Source organism: Rattus rattus, chromosome 7 (assembly GCF_011064425.1).
Source record: "Rattus rattus isolate New Zealand chromosome 7, Rrattus_CSIRO_v1, whole genome shotgun sequence".
NCBI classification, from domain to species: Eukaryota; Metazoa; Chordata; class Mammalia; order Rodentia; family Muridae; genus Rattus; species Rattus rattus.
Window position 1 is genome coordinate 126,329,032 of NC_046160.1, and position 24,076 is coordinate 126,353,107.

The window sequence follows — 24,076 nt, forward strand, 5'->3', positions numbered from 1 at the left end:
CTTTCCTGACTTTCCTGGCACTTGGTGCATAGACATAAATGCAAGCAAACACTCATATGCATAAAATAAAAATAGAACTTTGTAAAAAACCCACACATACTTTTGCTGTGTGTAGTAATTAATGCACACCGGCAATCCTACCACCTGGCTCAGGAGGTCAGGACTCAGGAGACCAAAGCAAGGAGATCGTGAATTCAAGACTAACTGCAGCTCCAAGGCAAGACCCTGTCTTTAGAAAAAAAGTTACAAGTCCCTGGCATATTTGCACGATGCTTCAGGGAAGCACGGAGGGAACAGGTATCTGTCTGAAGAGCCATTCCAGAGGTCCATATGTTCTCTCCCATAGAGAAGGGAGGAAGGAGTCCCCTGGGTACAGCTGCCTGATCCAAGTAGGGTTTCTGTTGCTGCAATAAAGCACCATGACCAAAAAAACAAGTTGGGGAAGAAAAGGTTCATTTGGCTTGCCCTTCCTTATCACTGCCCATCATTGAAGGAAGTCAGGACAGGAACCCACACAGGGCAGGAACCCAGAGGCAGGAACTGATGCAGAGGCCATGAAGGGATACTGCTTACTGACTTGTTTCCCATGACTTGCTCATCCTGTTCCTTATAGAACCCAAGCAGGGCACCATCCACAATGGGCTGGACCCTTCCCCTGTCAATCACTAAATAAGAAAACGCCTTACAGCTGGACCTTATGGAGGCGTTTTCTCAGCTGAGGTTCCCTCCTCTCAGATGACTCTAGTTTGTCTCAGACTGAAACAAGATTAGCCAGCACCACCAAGCCCTTCTCAACTTGACACATATAAACTCTTCCTTTCTTATCCATCCCTAAGATCTCACATTAAAATTATAAATACCTTTAAAAGTCCCACAGACTTTACAAATTCAAACACATTTACACCTCAGTCTAAAACATCCAATTTAATGTTTAAAGTCTTTCAGCTCTAGGTCCCTATAAAAAATTAAATACCTTTTTCCAGAGGAAAGAACCAGTGCAGTCGGAACCAGGCAAAACCACATTCCAACAGTGTGAATAACCCAGGGCCAAATTATCTGGGACTCACTTCCGATCTTCTGGGCTCTCCAAAGAGACTGAGGCAGTTCTCCAGCTCTACCCTTTTGCAACACACACTGCTTGTCTGCTAGGCTCTGGCTGCCTCCACGCCACTGATGCCGCTATTCTTGGTGGTTATCCCAAAGTTCTGGCTTCTCCTCAGTACCCAAAGACCCCTTTTGCTGCAACTGGGCTATACCTTCACCATAGCCTCCCATGGGCTCTCTTCATGATACCAAGCTTCAACCTTTTTGTATGAGCCCTTCACTCCTGCCTTCAACTGCCACTGAAACTGCATTTCACCAAGAGCCTTTCTAACCTCTCACAGTGCGAAGCCTCAGCTGCTGTCCATGACCTCTTCCTGCTCTCAAAACCAGTACCACATGCTTGACTTTTATACTTCCAAGTTTGGCTGCCTCTAGAACACAGCCTATGTGCTCTCAGGAAACACTCCCCAGAAGATTCACTCACCTGAACAGTGCTGGTCTCTTCTTAAACTCTCAGCTCCAGCGGAATCCCAGCAATGCAAAGGTTTCATTTGAGTAGTTCAGGTATCTTGTTGATTACAGCTGACTCTTCAGCCCCAGCTGACTCTTAAATCAAAAGCAATTGGCCTTGATAGAGTTTCCATGCTTCTCCCTGACACTTCACACGCCAGACCCCGTCCTCTGCACTGTTGTCAACATCCGGTGGCTTTCTAGCCCAGAGTTCCCGAGTCCTTCCACAGTCCTCCCAAAGACATCGACAGCCTATCACAGCAATACCGCAAAATCCTAGTACCACTTTGTCTTAGTCAGGGTTTCTGTTGCTGCAAAACACCATGACCAAAACACAAGTTGGGATGGAAAGGATTTATTTGGCCACTGTTTATCGATGAAGGAAATCAGGGCAGGAACCTGGCCATGGAGGGTGCTTACTGGCTTGCTCCCCATGGCTTGCTCTGCCTGCTTTCTTATTGAACCCAGGACTACCAGCCCAGGGATGGCACCGCCCACAGTGGGCTGGACCTTCCCCCATCAATCAGTAACTGTGAAAATACCTCAGGGGCTGGGGATTTAGCTCAGTGGTAGAGCACTTGCCTAGCAAGCGCAAGGCCCTGGGTTCGGTCCTCAGCTCCAAAAAAAAAAAAAAAAAAGAAAGAAAAAGAAAAAGAAAATACCTCACAGCCAGGTCTTACAGAAGCATTTCCTCAGCTGAGGTTCTCTCCTTTCAGAGGACTCTAGTTTGTGTCAAGTGGGAATAAGGCCAGCACACTTGATGATGAGAAAGGCAATGAGAAGCTAGGTCAGGAATTTAAGAAGCCCTCAGATCCCAAGCACAGTGTTTCCCGTGAGAACCACTGGGGAATCTCTAGGCCCCTGTCCAGGGAATGGTGAGGAGGGACTGTGCCTTCTGATCTCCAACCTGTGGACAGGCCTGAAGATGCAAGCCTGAGAAGAGGCCAGCGGGAGGCTGTGGGAAGTCCCCCAGTGAAAACACACAGGCCTGGATCTAGAAAAGCCAGAGAATGTGCACTGAGGGTTTTCAGGAGAGAGGGCAGAGACCAAAAGCAGGAGAAATCACAGTGCATGTGAAGAAGCCGGCATGTCTTGTAAACAGTGTTAACTTCTGTATCCTAGATAGAGTGATAAAACACCCTGGCCAGAAGCGACCTGGGGAAGAAGGATTTGTTTGGCTTACAGAATGACAGACCATCCCTTCAGGGACAGCAAAGCAGGAACTCAAGCAGCTAGTCAGAGCCATACTCAAGAGTAAAAAGAAAGTAAATGCATCCGTGTTTGCTCCCAACTAGCTTTCTCCTCTTCTGGACCCTGCAAGACTTCCCTGAGTGACTCTAGGCTGTGCTAGGTTGACAATTAAAACTATTGGGCACAGCCCCTGAGGAGCAGGAGCAGCTCTGGGCAGGAGGGAGTCACGCCCAGCATCTCAGGGCCTCGTGGTCCCTCCTGTCACTGTTTCCACGGACCTGTCTGACGCTGGTTTTCCTGCTTCATGGCCATGGTTGCTGGCAAAGTGTTCTGTAGCCAGCACAGCCGGCTCTGCTCTGGAAGGCAGCGCTCATGTCCCACCCTGAAGAGACAACTGCAGCAACTGCAAAGCCAGGCCTGGTGACCCAGACACAGCAGGAGCAGGGGCAGGGGCAGCCTGCCACCCAGGACAGCAGGGTGGCAGTGCAGTGTGAGAGGAATGCTTGCTGGCAGGCTGAGCCGTCAGTCCTGCACACGCCTTGGAGCTGGTAAGGCTAGGGAAGCATTTAGTGATAGGAGCAAGTGAGGGGGAAAGGCACATGTAGTGGTGACAGGGCACCCAGAGTTCTAAGGAGAGCTGGGGAAGAGGCTGTGGCAACAGGGCCCAGTGCCCAGGAATTCATCTGCCCACTCCCCTGTCCCCTCTTCCTGCACTCACCCTGCTTCTGTCAGAGTAAGAAGAGAGCTAGGCTGGGAGGTCCCTTCAGATAAACACCTGGTAGCCCTGCTGCTGCAGGGGGTCTGCACAGTCCCTCGGGGCCCATGAAGCATGCTGGAATCAGGTAGCCAGGAGGGTTCTGATAGGTTAGCTGGGAAGCCTCATTAAAGATTGACAAAGTGAAGCCCACTTGCCCACAGGACAGCATATCAGTTACCACTGCACCAGCCAGGCGGCTGAGGAAGAGGAGGTAAGTGGCCAGGATGCGCAAGGCACCTTGCAGACTGTGCGGAGAAGCTCTGCCGGTAATGGTCAGCAGGGAGTGGACCTTTCACTGCTTCTGCTTCTGCCACTGTGACTGCACCGTGCTTTGCAGAGTGACCTGTAGGTGATGGAGCTCTCCCCTTCCTTCCTGCTCCTTCTGGGATTCCTCTCTCCCAACTGCTGGGGCTGGGGTAGGGGGGCTGAGTGCTGCATCCTGGGGAGAGCATCTCCTCTCCCTGGGTCTGAGGTCCTTGCAGAATTGGCAGGATAAACTGGCATTGGGAGGCCTGGACTCCTGCTCTAGCTACATGGCCCAGCGGAGGCCTGATCACTCCATGCAAGATGTCCTCCCTTCCCAAGTTGAGTCTAAGTTCCCCTAGGAAAACTAATATATCCTATTGGAGGATTGAGCACATTTACTCCCCAAAGTAATATGAAAATGCTTTGTAAACCATAAAGATGTAGTAGATAGTTACTCTAATTCTGTTTGAAGTTCATTTTAAGATTAATTTTGTGTTCTTTAATGAGTTTTTAGGAAAGGGGGGTGTTATTAGAAAAACTGCTTACCCAAGGAGATCTCCTGAGCAAGCCAAGTCCATGGGTGGGGTGTAGAATCTAGTGGGAATAAAAGAAATCATTTATATTAATCTTACAGTTCTCTGACCTGAGAACTGGAGGCTGAATTCTAGTGTGTGTTGGCTCTGATGTGGACGTAACCTTGGGCAAACTGCTGCCCTATCCCTGGGTCTCAGGATCCCTCCATGTAAGGAGAGGGTAGGGGGACCAGAGAGGAGTGCTCAGTGGTACCAGGTCTCTAGCTGCCATCTGTCACAATCGAAGAGGTCCTCTCCCCTGCATGTTATTTCTGAAGCTCAACAGCATAGGCTGGTCAGCTCTTTCCTGTGTGGCCTGGGCTTCTCCCTTCTTGGAAGCAGGCTCCCTGTCTGTAAGAGAGATTCTCCATGCAACAGGGCTGTCACAGTCTATGCTCTTGGGCCAGACAATACCTGTGGTCTAGTTGCTGAGTTCTACTTGCCCAGCCCAGTGCCAGGGCTCAAGGATAAGGGAATGTTGTTGGGGGGCCAGGGGTAGCAGAACAGCCAGTGGCCATTAGCCATCATGAGCCCAAATCGCTGTGCCAGAGACTAGGCAGATCTCTGAGTTACAGACCAGCTTCTAGCAGACCAGATCTACACAGCAAGTTCCAGGCCAGTGAGACCCTGTCTCAGAAAACAAAGATGTGGAGGTGGGGACAGTCGTGCCTCTGTGCATTGGTGAGCTGGACACAGGAGCCGCCTTTGCTTTATCAGTGTGGGTGTGGAGGTGTCTGTAGCCAGGATGGAGGATAGTATGAGTATGCTAGAAGGGTGAGAGTCCTGGGCTGAGGGACATTGTCCTAGGAGCTGGCTCCAGTCCTCCTACCCATTCCTATGAGGCTTGGACCAGGTAACTCTCTAGTGGCCAGACCACCCAGGGTCACAGACTCCCTTCTTACATAGACATGTGTCTGTGTAGCAGCAGGAAGGACACCCGTGCACACCAAAGGGCCTAGTCTCTAGCCAAAGGGGAAGAGGAAAAACAGGCAGCTAGAAAGATGGTAGCCAGGGAGACTCAAGAGCACTTGGGCCGCTGCCCAGCTCAGAGCAGGCAGCTGTCGCTCGCTGGCCAGAAATTACATCAGGCCTCAATGAGCGGCGTGGGTCCTTTGTCCCTGGCACTCCTGGGATCTCAGGTTCCGTCTTTTCAGACGCCCAGGAGATACCTTTCCTAACAGGAGAGCTGGAAACTTAGCCTGGGCTCTGTCCCAGAGGAGCTGGGGCTGCTGCCCAGAGTGCCATTGGTGGGTAGGGAGGGGCAGAGCCCTCCTTAGGAGCAGGCGTCAGCCTTGTCTCATCTGCCCACCTCAGAATGTAAAGCTACACAAGACGCCCAGGCAGGGACTGGAGAGTCTTGTAGCCACCCACCTCGTTACCTGCCCCAAAGATGGTGAGTGCTACTCGTGCATAATTTGGAAATTCAAAACAAGGAGAAGCCTAAGATGCCCACTGCTGATGATCTGGTTTGTTTTCTTGTTTGTCCTTGAATTGTAGCTACCTGGAGGCCGCACTAGATCTGTTGCTCAATGGCGGAGCCCTTGCCCCAGACTTAATCCCCAGAACCAAAAGCAGGGTGGGAGGGCTGGAGATAAATAGTCCTTGTTTCCATCTTTCACGGGTATAGGAAGTTGAGGCACAAAGAAGGAAGGAAGTCCCTGCTCAATTACCTAGAGACAAACCCAGCCAAGATAAATCTAGCAAAGACTCAGGATGCTGAGAATTCAAGACCAGCCTGAGCTGCATAGTGAGACCTTGTCTCAAAATGTCAAAACTAAATACAATGGACAGAATCACCCTGGAGGAGACTTCTGTCCTATAAGAGTACTGCCAGGGATGGAACGGAGCTGGAAGGTGAGACTGAGGACTACTGGGAGGAGGGGAGTGAGCAGAGCTTGGCCCTACACAACACGCCTTCTAATCCCATCAGACTTCTAGGCACAGCTCTGACCAGACAGTTTTCAGCCATGAAGAGAAGGATAGGATCTAGTACATGGGACTAAAAGCATGCACCACCAGCAAGCGTACTCAGTCTGGAAGAAGCTGTAAAGGGTAGGGGAGGGTGCTCTTACCTACCTGTCACCTCTAATGGGTTCCTGGTGTGCTTCTGCCCTACCCGGTGCTGAGCTCACTCTCGGGGATTCAGTCTCTTGTCGTCTCTTCCCACCCCCATGCCCCCCAACCCCTGTGTTCCATCTATACTCTGCTCCATTCTCTCCAGCCAGCTTCCTCTCTCCTCTTGTCTTTCTACTTCCTGTGGTCCCATGGTTGGAGACTGGCCCCTTTCACTCTCTTCTTGTTTAAAAAAAAAAAGAACAACAGGAAATAATCTTTATTTTTTTTATTTTTAAAAAATTTATTTATTTATTATATATGAGTACACTGTAGCTGTCTTCAGACACACCAGAAGAGGGCATCAGATCCCATTACAGATGGTCGTGAGTCACCATGTGGTTGCTGGGAATTGAACTCAGGACCTCTGGAAGAGCAGTCAGTGCTCTTAACTGCTGAGCCATCTCTCCAGCCCTTATTTCCTGTCATGATCCTCACCTTGTGACCTTCAGGGATAAAGGACATCCTCTGATTTGCCAGATATTTGCAAAGCGTGAGTGAGTAGTGGCACTTGGAATTGAAGCGAGAAAGCAGACCTTCCCAACATCAGGAACTCAGTCCTCCCCAAGAACCATCACAGCTTGCAGCAGATAAGTTTGGATCTGGTTTCACCATGGCTCAGCCTCTATCCTAGCAGCTCTTTGTGTTCTGGGAGGAGGGCCATCAGAAGGTAGTCCTGTCTCTTCTCTTCTGTCTCTTGCCTGGCTTGCTGCCAGGGTAAGGCCCACTGCGGGGACTGGACCTACAGGCACCGGAGTCACAGGTGTGTGGTCACTTCCCGTGGTGCTGGAGATCAAGTCTTCACGCCTGTGCAGCGAGTGCCTCACCTACTGAACCATACCCCATCCGTACAGCCACCCTGGATTCCAGCCCACGGGCTCCAGTGCCCTCTCTGGCCTTCATCAACACCCATCCTCATGCAACAGATAAAGAGATACATGCACATAGATTAAAGATAAAATGAATCTTTTTAAAATACTCTTAAGGCCAGGCATGGCGGCGCATGCTTTTGGTCCCAATACTTGGGAGTCAGAGGCAAGCAGATCTCTATGAGTTCGAGGCCAACCTGGTCTACAGAGTGAATTCCAGGACAGCCAGGGCTGTTGAACAGAGAAACCCTGTCTTGAAAAACCAACCAAACAAACAAAATAAAATAAATACTAAGTTGTAGTTAAGTACTGAGTCATAGCTGGTAGGTCAGGGGGTCAGGGATCCTGCAAGGTCACAGCTCAGCCCAGCAGGTAAGAGGTGATAACATGAGCCCACCATCTTGCCCTGTGGTTACAGCTACAAGGGAAGTTGTCTGTGGTAGCTCAGCATAGGACAGGTGAGTGTCTCATCAGTCGCAGCCACAACTTTCCCACCGATATCTACTCCACTTGAGAAATCTGCCTTGCTGGAGAGGTCCCAGTTAGTGAGCTGTTGTCCAGGGCTTCACAGGGGACCAGAACCATTATGGAAGAATAAGCCCCTTCCCCAGGCCTCCTGTCCAAATCCGCCATGGCACGGCTGGACAATGGATAGGAAAGAGGGACTCACGCATACAGGGCATCTTTTCCTGTTCAGGACAGAGCTCAAGGCTTGGAAGGGACTGTGACTCCTCATGGCCTTCCCCAGCTTTCTGTAGTAGCAGGTTAGCTGAGGGTGTTGGGAGTCTAGGTCAGCATACAGACTGAGAAGTCCAAGTGTATAACACCGGAACACTGTGAGCATAGCTACCGTCAGAGTCTGCCTTAACAGGAGAAGAAACAACCATAGTAACCAAGCCAGGCCAGTGGCTGAGCAGACTTTGCGGTGGCCAAGCCAGTGTGGGCCAGGCATCCAGGGTCTTAGTCATAGGATGGGGCCAAGCCTTAGACAAGGAGCAACACAAGGTTGCCAGAATAGGCACTCAGGCTCCAGAAGGAGGAAAGACAGTCTAGACCAGGGGTGAGTTCAGTTGTTCAAGCTTGAACCTAAGGCCTATGATATAGTTACCTGTGTGCTGCTGTAAGGAAACACCATAAGCTCACAGTCAAAGGCATAGAGTCTGTCCATCATAGTGGGGAGAAGTGGCAGCAGGAGCAGTGCGCAAACTGGAAGCAGCACAAGGCTGTGACCTCCCAAAGCCCACCCCCATGACATACTCCCTCCCACAGGTCACACCTCCTAAACCTCCAACCAGCACCTCTGACTGGTGACTAGGTGTTCATATAGCCAGAGCATGGACGACATTTCTCATTTAAACCCCCACAGCCTTGGCCAGGCTAGCAGCAGAGTCCCAGAATGGAGGGCTGAGGCATTGTGAAACCTGCCTTCTCCAGAGTCAGTGAGGAGAAGTCAAGCAATTCCTGTCTACTGCGCAGACACAGGTCTGCACCTGGATGCTCCATCCAGGGACAGGGCAGCTTGTGAGTGGCTTCAGGTGGCGTGAGTCACCATCTCATTCTCCCAGCCAGTCTGACATCATGCCGAGACTGAACTTGAGAATGTGACATTTGGCAGTGCTCTGCCTCGCTCTGCTTGCACGACCTCTGAGCAAGCCACCTAACTTCCTGGGCCTGGCTTCTTTAGTGGTCCCAAGTCCTCATGGGCACTCCTAGCTGTGTGAGAGTTACAATTGGAACGCAGATGAAGAAAAGTTGTCTGGGAACTGCTCTGATCAGACTCCCGTAGGAAATAACGTTTTCTGCACACGAGAAGAGGAAGGCCACTAAGACCCTGGGCTTCTGGGAAGTAGGGCTCAAGGGACTGCCTGCTGTCTGAAGGTGTAGGCTCACTTCACCCCACAAGCCACCGACTGGACACTTGAAGGGACCATGCGCACTGGCCCTCGGGGAACAGTCAGCTCTTTCTCAGGTTGGTGCCGCAGCCTGCATTTCTCTTTAAGTGTGGCACAGAGCATGCTGACGTGGGTCCCAGCCCCGGCCCCTGTGAACAGGAGGTTCAGCAGTGGCTCCACCCAGGGTGGATACGGGGCCCGGAACAGAGGGAGCCGTGCAGGACTTCACAGGCCTCACCCACAGCTCTAGACTCCCAGTGTGAGCAGCAGGTCGAGGAGGGCCCACCCCACACGTGTGCAGTTCCTAGGCTCCACCAGCTGTAGGCATTAGTTCTTCTCGCAAAGAGCCCGGCAGAGCTCAGGATTCTGACACACTGGTCGTGGGGTTGAGGAGAGTGGCAAGTGCTGTTAAGGAAAAGTAGAGAGCGTCAACAGAATTTGGATTACACTATGCTTCAGAGGAAGGAGCCACAGGAAATGATGAGGGAAAGGGTGAATAGAGATCAAGATATGTAGGTGTTGCACAGGGGTGAGAGCCCACTTTAAAGGAAGGCCAGGGCGTCTCCTCTGATGTCAGGAGGAGTGGAGAGTGCGCCATGACAGCTCTTTATTGGGACCTTCCTTCCCACTACTGACCTTTCCACTCTGCGTCTCTTCCGTACAGGCCCCTCCACACAGCGTCAGGTGCAGAATGGCCCCTCTCCTGAGGAGATGGACATCCAGAGAAGGTAACCCTGTACCCCACAGATGCCTGCCTGAAAGCTTTCCAGTAGAGCCAGAAGCACCCTTCAGCTAGCCTAGACAGAGGGAGCTAGACACACAGAGCTGAGGCCAGCACGTTCAGGTATCCACTGACATCAGGGGCAACAGAGGACACCTGCACATGCCACTGCAGACCACGGAGACAGGTCCATGGCCCACAGACCCGCACTTCCCTAAGCCCCGTCCGAAATGTGCCGACCAACCCCGCAGTGCTAGACGGCCCTCAGATGGGGGCTAGAATGAGGTATGTCTTTCAGTGTCTCCTGAGGCCACATCTATTGAAGCCACCACAGTGGCTCCAAACAGCCAGATAGGCCTATTAGCCGACTCAGTCCACTGCGTGAGTCACGTTTCTCTGCGATGCTTCCTGCTCGGGTGTGCCCGCTGGCCAGGTCTCTCCCATCTGTTCCCCCTCTGTAGGAGGCAGCCCAGGGGTGCTCGGCGGCAGATGAGCTGGTGACAGACGTGCTTGCAAGGACCTAGGTTAGAGCGTCAGCACTCTCTCTCTCTCTTTCTTTTTTTCTTTTTTTTTTTTTTTCTTAAAGAAAAAGTTAGATGTGGCACCACTCACTTGAATACCAGACTTTAGGAGGCACAGGCAAACAGGCAAAGCCTGGTGTTCATTGGCAGATCAATGAGAGACCATTTCAAGAAAAGAAAAGAAAAGAGAAGAGAAGAGAAGAGTGGATGGTGCCTATGACAGCACTTCAGGGTACTCCTTTTCCTTCACACACAGAGCCCAGTGTTGTGGCTCTCAGCAGTAGCACAGAATCAGCTTTCAAACATGGGAGCTAGAACACAGAGAGCTCAAGGTGTCTGCTGTGGTTTCCTTTCAGACAAGTAATGGAGCAGCAGCACCGCCAGGAGTCTCTGGAGAGAAGAATCTCGGCCACAGGTAGGTGAGGCTCTCCCCCTCCAGCTGCCGTCCACACTGCCCCACGTGGCCCTGACTCACATAGAACCCTGGTTCAGTGCATTCTCAAGGTCGATGTTGCTCATGGCAACAGCCTTACCTACTTTGCAAACACCCTGCCTGGGGAGTGTACCACCCTCTCACCTGCTGCAGCATTTCCTCTCCCTGCCCGGACCCTAAGCTGTCTTGAGCAAGCCTGGTCCTAACATCGTGTCCCATCACCCTGGGACACAGCTCTGAAGCGCAGCCTACCCTGCGTCTTCCCGTCCCACTGCCACTAGGACACTAGCTTCTCCTTTCTCTTCCTTCCACACGTCCCGTTCTCCTGGCTCACCACTGCTTCCCGCACCTCTCTTGACACCTCCTCTCCTGTCTGGTTCCCTCTGTAGGGCAGTCTTCCTGTACACCTACTCTATAGGGCTTGCCGTGCAGCACGAGTCTGCGTCCACCGCTGTGATTTGTTGGCTGTCTGCTACACTAGAAGCACCCCGAGGTGTTTTCCTCGTGCACAGTGCTGACTAGGTGCAAGGTGGAGGCCAGCCCTCAGTGGTTCCTTGACCCAAAGTCCTGGTCATCTGGACCCACAGTTCCTTACCTCTTAGAGACCCCAGGGACCAAGTACTAGTCCCAGTTACACCTTGAGACCACCTTCAGTCACTCCTAAGATGGAGCTGTGTACGTAAAAAGGAAGAAGGCACTGCCAGGAGCCCACGCACACTGGAAAAGCATGAGCGGAGCAAGAGGAACGCTGCTGTGCACAAGGGCGATGAGCCATTGTGTGCCAGCCTAACGGGCACCCGCTGCTGGCAGATGGGAATCGGAGGGACTGTCGTGGACTGGCTTCTGCAGGGCCTTCCTGAGAGGCCAGCTCCTGTGCACCTCCTCCTGACGAGCAAGCTGCCCTCCAGTTCTCTGAAGGACCTGCAATGAAAACCGTAGCCGGGCACCCCTAGGTGTTGGACACTGACTCCTCCCCTTTCCTTTCAGGGCCCATTCTCCCCCCTGGGCATCCGTCGTCGGCAGCCAGCGCCACCCTCTCCTGTAGTGGACCCCCACCTCCACCTCCACCTCCAGTTCCACCTCCACCCACAGGGTCTACTCCCCCGCCCCCGCCCCCGCTGCCTGCTGGAGGAGCCCAGGGGACCAACCACGATGAGAGCTCTGCATCAGGACTGGCTGCTGCTCTGGCAGGAGCCAAGCTAAGGAGGGTGCAGAGGGTAAGAGTTCCTGGCAGGGTGGGCAGGCCAGCCACCCTTCACACTTCAGCAAAGCACCTCTCACCCTGCCCTCACCTATTCATCAGTGAGACGCTGAGCAAAACACTATTCCCCAGGCCCAGCTAGCCAGCTCGCTGCCCGTTAAACAGGGCCAGCACTTTATCAGCTACAAGCTGCCTTAGTTAATAAGTTCTAAATCTGCCTTTGCTTTTCCCATGACATTGCTTCCCACCCCTGGGGCATATGCTTCTAGAAAGAGCTGCAAATAGTGTAAGCCTGGTCATAAACGTGCTCTGATGCCTATCTCTGCCTCGAAGTGTGCTTCCCTCCTCCCTTGTGACTAACTTTGGCAAGGACTCATGCCTGTGGGCCTACCTTGCCTGTCCCTGAGCCTCCGTAGATCTCTGGTTTTCTATGGACTTGACACTGTTAGACTAGCAGCCTCACTCCTAAGATCTTTCTCCATTCCCCTGGGGCTGCTGCTCCCACCACTGGGTCAGCACATGACACACGTCTTCCTTACTCTCAGCCAGAAGATGCATCTGGAGGCTCCAGTCCTAGCGGGACTTCAAAGTCCGATGCCAACCGGGCAAGCAGTGGGGGAGGAGGAGGAGGCCTCATGGAAGAAATGAACAAGCTGCTGGCTAAGAGGTGGGTGCAATGCCTCCTAGAGGCCTCCACTGAAGGTCATTGCTAAGACACAGTCAGGGGCCTAGAACAGCACCCCTGCACTTGAGGGACAAGCAATGTAGCTCACTCCCAGAGTTTTAGAGAGCTCGCTAGAGAACATGGAGGCAGGTGTCCATCACCATGAAGGGAATGGTACTATGAATTGCACCCAGAGAAATAGGAGAAGATAGGTTTCTGTGTGTCAGGGTTGGCTCTGGGCCTATTTTCTCTTCACTCCGTCAGGGGTCGTTCTAGCCTGTACAGGACATTACCCTGTCACTTTTTTTAATGCATTAAAAATATTTTAAATTTATTATATATACATTGTTCTGCCTATATGTATTCCCACAGGCCAGAAGAGGGTACCAGATTCCATTACAGATGGTTGTGAGGGACCATGTGGTTGCTGGGAATTGAACTCAGGACCTTTGGAAGGGCAGCCCATGCTCTTAACCACTGAGCCATCTCTCCAGCCCCACCCTGTCACTCTTAAATGTGGGCAGGCACCAGGAATGCTGACTTGGTTCTAAGGCTGTGGCTGGCCTGGAGACCCAGAAAGCACAGGAGCAGGCCTGGTATCCCAGCAGTCTGCACCCAACAACAGATAAGGCCACAGCAGAGGCCTCTCTCTCTGCTGCTCTAGCAGTGCCACAAGTAGGAGTTTCCGGTGGGGTGGGCAGGCCCGGCACCCTTCTCACATCCAGCAGAGCACCCCTCACTCTGCCCTCACTGACCAAAGGCTCTCCCCATGATGACGTAGGTCGTCCTGTCCTGAGATGTCTTGGCTGTGTGAGCCCTGCCACTTGCTTTCTCAGTCCTTCTACCTTCGAGGCTGATGGGCCTCAGTGAGAACCATATGCCTAGGCGTTCCACACTGTGGTCCTAAAGTATCTCACTGAATCCAAGAGGAAGGCTCTGTGAGCATGAAGCAGTTCAGAAGTGCAGGCAGCTGGCTATTACTTCATGATGGCCAGAACCTGGCCCCCTTCACACATGCACCAGCTGCTGCGTCAACGACTAGTGCCAGCGGACAGTGGGGTCTCTGTAGGCAGTGTCAGCCTCCCCGGGCCTCCTAGACAGTCTAGGCAGACAGAAGTTGTCAAGGCAGAGGCAGACTGTAAGCAGCCTTCACAAAACAGTGTGTCAAGGCCTGCCTGCAGGAGGGAGAGATGGGCCTCACAGAAGGGGCTCTACCTCTCCTCAGCTTAAAGAAGTGCACTTCTCCGGGCTGAGGGTAGCAATGTGCCAGGCAGTGGTCAAGCATCTGCGCAGGCTAAGACTCGGCTGGAGAGAAGGCTGAAGGGTGCCTCACTGCCCAGCTGCGTCTCAGAACTCTCAGAACCCTGAGCAGGGCTTCAGGTAACAGAAGAAAACAGTTTAGAAAAGAAAATGTTTGCACCTTCCCTGAACCTAAGAGCTTACCAACTTGGTTTAGGTGATGCAGCCCAAATGAGAGGGAATATTCTTCCTCTCTAGAGACAGGAAAAGGTAAGAGTGCCAGGAGCCAAGCAGACGCCAGGTGCTGGGTGGTGGGAGGTGGGGTCCAGGCACTACAAAAGCAAGCGTGCTTTGCCTAGTCTGCAAGGACCAGCCAGGCAAGTCCTTGAAATCTACTTCACTGAGATTAGCAGTCTTGCAGCTTTGCCTCCTGCTTCTCTTCCTGCACAAGTCTACCTGCAGAGGGGAAGTTACGGGAGTGAGCACTTCCTGGGGGCTGCTATGCGGCCAGCCTGTCACAGGTGTTTGTTTGCCTCTAATCTTACCAGTGTAGACTGGAGCGCTTGGTCCATCGTGGTGTCTATCAGATTTTACAGTATTGTGGTGGAACTCATGCCCTCTCACGTGGTAGGCAAATGGATGCCACTAAGGTACTCTCCACACAGGCATCCCTCTGATTTTAAGAGATGAAACATGGGGTTGGGGATTTAGCTCAGTGGTAGAGCCCTTGCCTAGGAAGCGCAAAGGCCCTGGGTCGGGTCCCCAGCTCCAAAAAAAAAGAAAAAAAAAAAAAAAAAAAAAAAAAGATGAAACATGACTTCTGGGCATCAGTGGACATCCTGGGGTAAAGCAACTGGGCAGACCAGTGAAGAGACCTTTGTCGTCCAGGAAGAGGTGAAGGTGGCTGTCATGAAGTGGGTGACAATTAAGATAGCTCAGAGTGGGGAAAAATTGAGAGATAGAGTTAATGAGATTTACTGCTCAGGGTCTGTGGGAGGAATAACTTGTCAAAGGCCAGCTTCGATGGGTCAGGGGAAACTGAGGCAAGGTGCAGAGTCAGTGATCGATCACTTAGCAGACTTTTCTCTGAGGGAGCAAAGCTTGATTCACTGGGGCCAGTGAGAAACTCTTTGGGGCTGATGAGAAAAGGAAAGGAAGAAACACACACACACACACACACACACACACATACACACAAAGCTCCAACTACTATTTTTTCTTTCACAACTTATACTCCAACAAAATCTTTCAAGGGGTACAAAATCACAATGTGATTACATCCTATTTTTCATCAAGTGATGAATTACAATGAGAATATATGTAGAAAAACATATACCCTAATACCCTCATATGAATAAACATTACTTAGTACATGTTAAACAGGTTAAAAAAACAACAAATTATTCTCCAGAACCCACATAAATTCATAACTAAGCAATTTTTATAGGTTAATAAAATATAAGCAAGCAAAATAATTTACTGAGCCAGTTTCTCTGTCAGGCTGCAATTTACAATTACAAAGAAAGAATTATTATTTATCTTAAAAAGTAATCATACAAAATCTTAAGAGAATCTTAAGTCTAAACTTTTATATAAAAAACAGTCATTTTTACTTTAAATCCTCAGGGTGCATCTGCTTATGAACGGTTTTTTTCTTAAGTCATACCAGGAAGCTCAGGGCAGAAATGGGTACCAGAAATCAGTCAGACCGTGCTCACCAGCCCCGCTTTAGGAAGGAAGAGGGACGCAGCCAGTACCCGTCAGACTGCTGTTGTTTCCTAGTCCCTAACTCAACTATTAATAGTGCTCCTTTCTGAACTTCACATTGTTCCCAAGGCCACTAACAATCTATATCTACATTTTTTCTAAGGGTGGATGGAGGTTGAATCATTAATCTGCTCCAGCAGCAATGCTTGAAAGAGATCAATCACTATTGTGAGTGCCAGAGATACTGCCCAGTGAGGGACTGGGCGCCCCCGTAGAACTTTCACAACTCATGGATTCTGAGGGAGGTGTTGACTGACGGCAACACGCGGAGAGATGCTCCGTCACAGCCTCGCCAAGGTGCGGGCACGGTCATGGTGGTATGCTAACCAGCGGGCCACAGTCCATGAGTTCTCGAGCTGCATTGCTGTTCCCTTTCATGACGCCCACAGTCCCTCGACCTCCTGTCCTGAGTCAGCCAGTGTGAGGCCTGCCCATGGCAGCCAGAGAACTCCTCAGCATGCACCAGGCTCATAGCACTCCTGGCAGGTCGCTCACCTCAGGCTATGAGAAGCCTCAGAATGGAAAATCCACTGAACACATTTGTGGGGAAGTGTGAGAGGCCCGTGTCTACACCTGAGAGGAAGCCTTGAGACCAGGAAGCACTAGAAAAGTTAGAGTCCTGTAAAGTTGTCGAGCATATGAGGAAAATGCATGAGTTGAGAATAGAATAGCCCTGCTGCTCTCCCGGGTGCTTTTAGCGCCTTAGTGTTGTTCTAGACTGAAAAGGGTGTGACAGGCTTAACTGAGGTCCATACAGAAGAAACAGAGAAAATCCTCTCCGCTGTGACATGAGGTTCCTTAGCCAGCAGCTGCAGCAGAAGCTTCCCACAGCTCTGACTCAAAAGACACACACTGTGGTCCAGGATACCAGTCTGTGTACAGGCCTTGAGTAACCTGTCCCCTGGGGGACCTAAACACTTCATGCTGCTCAGAAGCTATGGCCCCCACCAGCTCAGAGAACAAAAAAACACCCAACTCAAAACTTCCTGCCCAGACCAGTTTTGAGTCTAGGTCATGGGTGAGTACAGAAAGTCTTCCCCAGTAGCCTTGGCCCATGCAAAGAAGAGTGCCTAGCCGAGTGGCCAGTTCACATACACTGACCTCCTAAGCTGCACAATCTGTCAGGGAGCCAAGTGTAAGTGGAGGCAGCCCAGAGTTATAGTTCGCTGTGAAACCTTTTGTATTTTTTCTCCCCAACATCTAGGAGAAAGGCAGCCTCCCAGACAGACAAGCCCGCTGACAGAAAGGAAGATGAGAACCAAACGGTAGGCACCACTTTACCCAGCCAGCCCACACCCTCAGACCTGCCTCCAGTGTAAGCAAATCTCCCAGGGAGGTCACTGGAAGCTGGGTACCTGGTTTGGACATAGCCGTGAGGGAGGGACGGGGATCCATCCCCTCATGGTGCAGGCTTGCATCTGTCCTGAGCGTTCTTTTGACCAGACCCTTGGAGTCATCACTCAGCAGGGAAAGCAGAGGTAGGCAGGAAAGTCACAGCCACCAGGAGTGCTTAGAGAATCCCAGGGAACTCGGGACCATTTTACTCCAGCATGCCAGGGCCACATCAAAGGGATTCGGGTGCATCTGCAGAAGTCTGATAGAAGTCAAAGTGGTTTTACATCAAATTACTTACAATTCTAACACTCCACTTGAGTATCTGTCAAGCCCGGTGGGAGCTATGGTTCTCAGCCATGGCAGGATTCTGGAACCCCGGGCTTCTGTCCCTGGCAAGTATATGGAGATTGGTCTGTCAGCACAGAGCCCTCAGCCCCAACTTCTGTTTATGATGACCAGTTTTCTTTATGTAAATGGGGGGGGGATTTACTGAGTGAAAACCTCAGGTAGGCTTGTACTAGAAGGCTGCACCTCACTAGCAGAACTAGAGAATTGTGGCCGCCTGGGCCTAGTGCATGCTGTCTGCTTGGTCTTCTTCACACGCTTACCAGTGAGGAGGGTCGGGTGCCCCAAGCCCAGTCCTCCCTACAGTCTGTTCTCATTCTGCACTCATGCCGCGTCACTGGGCCTGGGCATGTGCAGCGCTCTGTGCTCACCAGATAGCCTCTCTCTCAGACCCCGGGTTAGGAAAGTCACCCCGGCTCCATAGCTCTCTGCTTCTGACAATGCCCTTCATGCAGACAGGGTTGCCTTGCAGACCTGTCAAGGGCTCCTCACCCAGCTGGCCTGTGTCTTGCATCCTTGAACGTAAGCCACACATGCTGTCCAGTCCCACCAGACACTTACGTGGGTGTGTCGGGCCTCAGATTCCACAGAGTCTAAGCACTGGCTTTTCTTAGGTGCCAGCAAGTACTCTCTAGCCCGGCTTCAGAACACCTCAGGCCACAGAACCTTAATGAGTGGGTGTCGCTGCTGAGGCCCTGTGGAAACCCTCTTCAGGCCTCATTTTCCACCTTTTTTTTAAAAAAAAAAAAAGGCAGATCTTCTGTATGAATCAGGCCTGGGCAGGGTGCTGGGGTGCAGAGAAGCTGCCTTCCTGGGGCCCCTTCTTCCCACTGTCCGCAGCCTGGCGACCCCCTATTATGATGTGAAGATTTTAGTGGTAGACATACCTAGTCATGTGCCTTGAGAGCTGTGGAGAGCAAGCTCATGCAGGGTTGCGCTGCCTTGTTGCTAGCAGACTAATGACAGGACCTTCTCTCCACTCTAGGAAGATCCTAGCACCTCCCCATCCCCAGGGAGCCGAGCCACCAGCCAGCCACCTAATTCCTCAGGTAAGAGGGCACCTGCCCTACAAGCCTGAGGTTTAGAGCAAGCAGTCAGCTGATCTGGCCACTTCACTCTATGGACAAGAGCATCAGAGCTTCCACACTTCCCCCAAGGAGCCCAAGAGACAGCTGAGCAGGTGTGACAAGGGGCCCTTGACCCTGGTCCAGCTAAGGGAAAAGCCCTAACAATTCCATTCACAGTGGAGACATCATGTAGGGGCTGGAGACTTAGTGGAGCCTCCATACATGTTAGTCTAGCAAGCTACCACTTAGCCACACCCCTGGCCAAGAAGCTATTTAATGTCATTTTTTTTTCCTGTGTAATGCCAACCAGACTGATGCTACAGTTGGATCACCAATTGACCTTTCTCTACCAGAAACAGAACCCCTGGCCTTGCCCCAGTCGCTGCAGTCAGCTGTGCATTAGGACAGTGACTCGGACAGTGTTAAAAGACACAGCTCTGGGAAGAAGACCCAGAGGGCTGGCTGCAAGCAAGAGCACACTCAGTGTAGCTTCGTGCCAAGCCTGGGGCTAAGCAAGGTCGCCCACCAGATAGACAGATGCTCTCGGCAGCCTTCTAGGAATCTTGGAGTGTTGCTCCCTGTGTTACAGATTGTCACTCAGGTCACTGCCCTCACTTCCCTACTGTGTGGGTTAAGGGACTCCCTGCTTGGCAGTGGAAGGGTTTCCCATGCTTAGCAGTTTTTGACTGCCCAGGGTCAAGTACTCTGCTTGAGGCCACACACCTGGAGTGTGGCTGTGGCCCAGATCTTGTTTCTGTAGGCCCCGTGCACCTGAGGTGACCTGAGGTGACCTGCCTCAGACCTGCGGTTGCTCTGCAGACAAGGCTCAGCTTAGGGCAGGGCAGCCTCCATGCCCCTTTGCTTGACCCGTGTTCTGCTCAGTTTACTCTATTTCCTGTGAACTGAAGCGTGAATTGTAATCTAGTACAACAAAGGTTGGGCATTCGCAGTCCAAAAATGCAAACTGCTCCAAATTCTAAACCATCTCCATGGATTTCATATGAACTCTGGTCCCAAGCATCCAGATGAGGTGCTCTCAGCCTGTAGCCCTAGACTTAGAAAGGGAAGGCTACTTCAGGCTCTGGGAGTGAGTGAGACTCAGTGAGAAAGGCCTGGTGGACAGAGGTTCAGTGGGAGCCAGGGAGCCTGGCAACAGGAGCAGGTACCAGGGCAAAACCAGGAGAGTGTTGGCTCAGGCCTGCACGCTCACTGGGCCTCTGCTCCCTTAGCCTCTCTTGGAGAGGACTCATTGTCAAGGGAAGAGTGGGAAACGGTGGCAGCAGGCTACCCAGAGTTCCTGCTAAAAGGGGGACTGAGACTTGGGGCCAGGTTGCAGCTCTGCTCTGAGCAGCTTCCACAGTGGTTCTGCTCCCAAAGTCTGAATAGGCTCCTGCAGAGAGGATTAGGAGTGGGGTGACACTGTCCTCTCAGCTCTGACCCTTCATGAAATGAATTGGCAGAGGCTGGCCGAAAGCCCTGGGAACGGAGCAACTCGGTGGAGAAACCTGTGTCCTCGTTGCTGTCCAGGTGAGCTGTTCTGGGAAGGGCGAGAGACGAGTCTGTGCACAGGCTCTGGTACTGGTTCACATGTCTGTTTCATTCCATTGCCGTAGAACCCCGTCTGTGGCAAAGAGCCCCGAAGCTAAGAGCCCCCTTCAGTCGCAGCCTCACTCTAGGTACCGACAACCCTCCTGCCCATGTGTTGCCCAGGCTCTGGGGCCTCCTCTGTCCCCTTGCCCATGACTAACACCCCCCCCCAACCCTGTCTTGTGTCTTAGTATTAACAACTTGCTCTGGGAAGGGTGGTCTGCTCTTCCAGACCCGGGGAGAGGCAAAGCTAGAGGCCTTCACAGGGGTGTAGGCCAGCTCCTTCCTCTCCATCACAGGGGTGTAGGCCAGCTCCTTCCTCTCCATCACAGGGGTGTAGGCCAGCTCCTTCCTCTCCATCACAGGGGTGTAGGCCAGCTCCTTCCTCTCCATCACAGGGGTGTAGGCCAGCTCCTTCCTCTCCATCACAGGGGTGTAGGCCAGCTCCCTCCTCTCCATCACAGGGGTGTAGGCCAGCTCCCTCCTCTCCTGAGACAAGAAGGCCAAGGCGCTTCAGAGCCATGACTGTCAGAGAGAGAGAAGCAAAACTGGGGCAGCAGTGGGACGGCTGCTCCCCTCAGCACAGCACCCTACCCCTTCAGATCGTCCTTGGGTCCCTCTCTCTGCGTGCAGCACACCCAGCCAGAAAGCCAACTTCTCCCCATCCTTGTATCTCAAACCAATGCTAGTAGGACAGCAGGACAGACCATTGAGAACTCAGCTGACCCAAAAGACAAAGATGATAACTGAAACTAAATATGCCTGCATTTGAAGGCCCCTCAGCCCACACCAGGAAATCTCTCTACTGGCCACCCCACATGGGGGCAAGAGCTCTGGTCACAGAGCAGGTGACCGCAGAAGCCAGGCTTGCAGCATAAAGTGAAGTGGTGAGCAAGAGCCCTGGCCCAGCCCTGACAGGCGTGCCCTTGGGTAGCCAGGCTGCGTGCCAGAGACGGCTGCAATTGCTAGGCACGCTAAGGCACACTGAGGACCGGGGTCTGGGGTGCGGGCTTTAGAGAGGGCTTGGCCACGCCTCTGAGCAAGAGACTGTGCCACAGAGATTTAGGAGGGCAGCCATCAACCTGGAGAGAAGGAGGACGGTGCTGCCTTGAGCACAAGCACCAAGCGAAGAGCAGTGTGGCTGGAGGCAGGGAGACTGGTCATGAGCACGCAGTGCAAGCCGATCCTCCACACACACTCGCTGCAGAACACAGGGCTCAGCCTGAAGGAAGAAGGGGAAGGCTGGCAGGCGAGGCTGGAGCAGGCCTATAGTCTTCCAGGAGAGCCAGCCCCTCCTGCGCTGGGTTCTCAGCGTGTGTTTCCACAGCCTCAGTGGTCAGGCGTCCTTCCTGGGCCCAGGCCTCTCTTTGAGAATGACATCTCTTTGCAGCTTCAGGCCAAATCTGGTCTCCAATATTTTTGTTGTGGTTCTTTCTTCCTTCCTTCCTTCCTTCCTTCCTTCCTTCCTTCCTTCCTTCCTTCCTTCCTTCCTTCCTTCCTGCCTTCCTTTCTTTCTTCCTTTCTTTCTTTCTAATTTTTTAAAAATCACTTTATATCCGATCACAGCCCCCCTCCCTCCTCTCTTCCCAGTCCTACTCTTACAACCTCCTCCCTCTATAGCCCCTCCCCTTCCCCTCAGAAGGAGAGTCCTCCTTGGGTAACATCCCGCCCTGGGCATCTAGTCCCAGCACTGGTCTCCAGTTTTAATGAAGATGGACAGTAGCCAGCTGCTCACAGCACACATGCTTCTGTCCGTGATGGTTGTTGTGTGGTTGTGGGAGAACTGAGGCTTAGAGACGTAAGGCAGATGACTCAGGTTCCCAGCAGTCACTGATGAAACGGTGCCTGCAGCCCACAGGAAGGACCTGAAGCTTGGGTGTGTTTCTCTACCCTGACCCAGAATTCCTGGTAGACCTGTTCAGCACCGTGGCTGACGTCTCTGTAGCTCACTTCATGTTTCAGCCTCTTCTCCCAAACTTTGGAGATCAGTGGCCCTCACTCTCCTAACATGACCCCTTACACACCAAGCTGTCCCCATAAACAGACATTTGAATTCCATCACATCCCAGTCCCCCTTACCGGCGTCCAGCCACGCTCCTTTTCCTGGAGCCACAGGCTTCCATAGTTCTTCTCTCCACATGGGCAGAGAACTGGGTCCAGACTGCATCTGCCTCCAGCACCACCCCCTACCATGTCCTGAAGGCTCGAGCTGGATTCACACTGTGGCTAGTACGCGTCTGGGACAGTGCCTGTGCACGAAGCCTTGACGCTCACATCAGTGATGTCAGTCCAGATGTGTTCAGAGTATAGGCAATCAAGAAGGAGCAAAGCCACATGTTTGGGTGCTTCAGAAAGGACAGAAGTAGGGAGCCACTTCCCACTCAGGGGGCGCTAGCTCGAAGTGGTACCCAGCATGGAGCTGACTACAATGTCATGAGTGTGGTGGGTTTCACCAACCAGAGTTCAGCTAGGGAGGCAGGGGCACAGACGCCTCAGGCACTTACTCTGCCTAAGGCCCTTCGCGCCGAAGCTGCCCCTGTGTGGCCCCAGTCCTGGGGAAGCACGGTTAAGGCATCGTGGAGATTCCTTTGAGGGCAGGACTTCCACATCTTCCCAGCAGCCCTAGGTAAAATACAGCAGGACTGGGGAGCTGGTGGCACTTGAGCCCAAAGCAGAGAACTCTGACCCAGGCTGCCCCAGCATGGGTGCCTATGCACCCTGGCCCCCACCTTCCCACACCTGCCCGTTATTCTTCCAGGGTGAAGCCTGCTGGGAGTGTGAATGATGTGGGCCTGGATGCCTTAGATTTGGACCGGATGAAACAGGTGAGAGCCAGGAGCAGTCAGCAGGCTGGAGCTAGCTCTAGCCAGGGGGTCCCATACTTGACTGCCACAAAGGCAGGGACCTAGCCAGAGGAGGAAAAGGGAGAGTCTGGGTAACCTGCAGCCTGCTTCTGGGACCCCTCCCAGTGGGCAGCCAACATGAACTGAGGGGTGGTGAGGGCAGGGTTTGTGCAGGGTCAGGCTGAGGGAAAGACCCTGCAGCATGTCCCCCTGGAGCTAGTGTCTGTCCCTTCACTGTGAGGCTCTGCCCAGCAGGAGATCCTGGAGGAGGTGGTCCGAGAGCTCCACAAGGTGAAGGAGGAGATCATTGACGGTGAGTGGGGCCTAAGCTGGGGAGCTCACTGCCCCGCATCCCTCACCCAGTGTAGCCTGCCAAGACCACATCTCCCCGGGGCGGCTTCTGTGGCATCCTTGTGCAGGAGAGGGTGGGCGCAGAAACACCCTAGTTCCTGTCCTTTCCTCTTCACATCTGTTGTCTGTCTAATCCTCTTCCTGCCGCTGCTGCCTCTAGAGGGTGCTGAGCTCCCTCACAGCCTGCATGACCCTGCGTAGGGAGCAGACTGGTGCTCCCTCCTTCCCAGAAGAGCCCTGGCTCTTAAAACCGAGGCTCTGACCTAGTATCACATCTGACCCTTTGAGGGCTGACCTAGGCTGGAACAGAGCAGCACAGCCTGCGCCTGTGCCTGTGCCCCCATCGCTGCCTCACCTCTCACTGCCTCCCAGGCCAGCAGCAGCGACTGAGCTGGAGAGGCCTGTGAAGCCAGGGCAGCTCATGGCAGGGAGGCTCCCATAGGGAAGGTGTACACGGAGGTGCTGGGACAATCTGGAGGCTGGTCACTGTAACAGCTACAACCCTTGGCCACAGAGCACAGTTCCTATCTGTTCAGTCCCACCAGGGCACAGGTCTGGGAGAGCGTTCAAGACTGTAGGGAAGGAAATGTCACAGCTGAAGAACAGCTGTCTCACTGCCAGCCATGGGGCGGAGTGGGGTGTCCCTTTTTGTCACTTGGGGAAATAGCAGGGTAGGAAACAGCATAGCCAGGCTATCTTCAAGAGAGCTGCTTGGGAAGAGACAGAGAGTGGTAAGGTGACCAATACTGTCCCTCTTCAGGGAGGCAAGAGCACAGACGTCACTGTTGTCCTGTCACTGCTCCAATCCT

At 52.7% G+C, this 24,076-nt stretch overlaps 1 protein-coding gene across 3 annotated transcripts in view; it reads left to right on the plus strand.

The window, feature by feature from the left end:
• The window catches only part of Evl (Enah/Vasp-like), a 120,726-nt gene that overhangs the window by 96,421 nt on the left and 229 nt on the right, over positions 1-24,076 (plus strand). For all 3 annotated transcript variants that reach the window (XM_032908406.1, XM_032908405.1, XM_032908407.1), the window contains exons 4-13: positions 9,858-9,921; positions 10,792-10,850; positions 11,856-12,085; positions 12,615-12,736; positions 16,944-17,004; positions 18,405-18,468; positions 19,947-20,013; positions 20,100-20,162; positions 22,832-22,898; positions 23,172-24,076. The exon at positions 23,172-24,076 is cut by the window's right edge and continues 229 nt beyond it. In XM_032908406.1, the coding sequence (XP_032764297.1) occupies positions 9,858-9,921; positions 10,792-10,850; positions 11,856-12,085; positions 12,615-12,736; positions 16,944-17,004; positions 18,405-18,468; positions 19,947-20,013; positions 20,100-20,162; positions 22,832-22,898; positions 23,172-23,468 (1,094 nt within the window). In that variant the 3' untranslated portion in view covers positions 23,469-24,076. The remainder of the gene's footprint in view (positions 1-9,857; positions 9,922-10,791; positions 10,851-11,855; positions 12,086-12,614; positions 12,737-16,943; positions 17,005-18,404; positions 18,469-19,946; positions 20,014-20,099; positions 20,163-22,831; positions 22,899-23,171) is intronic.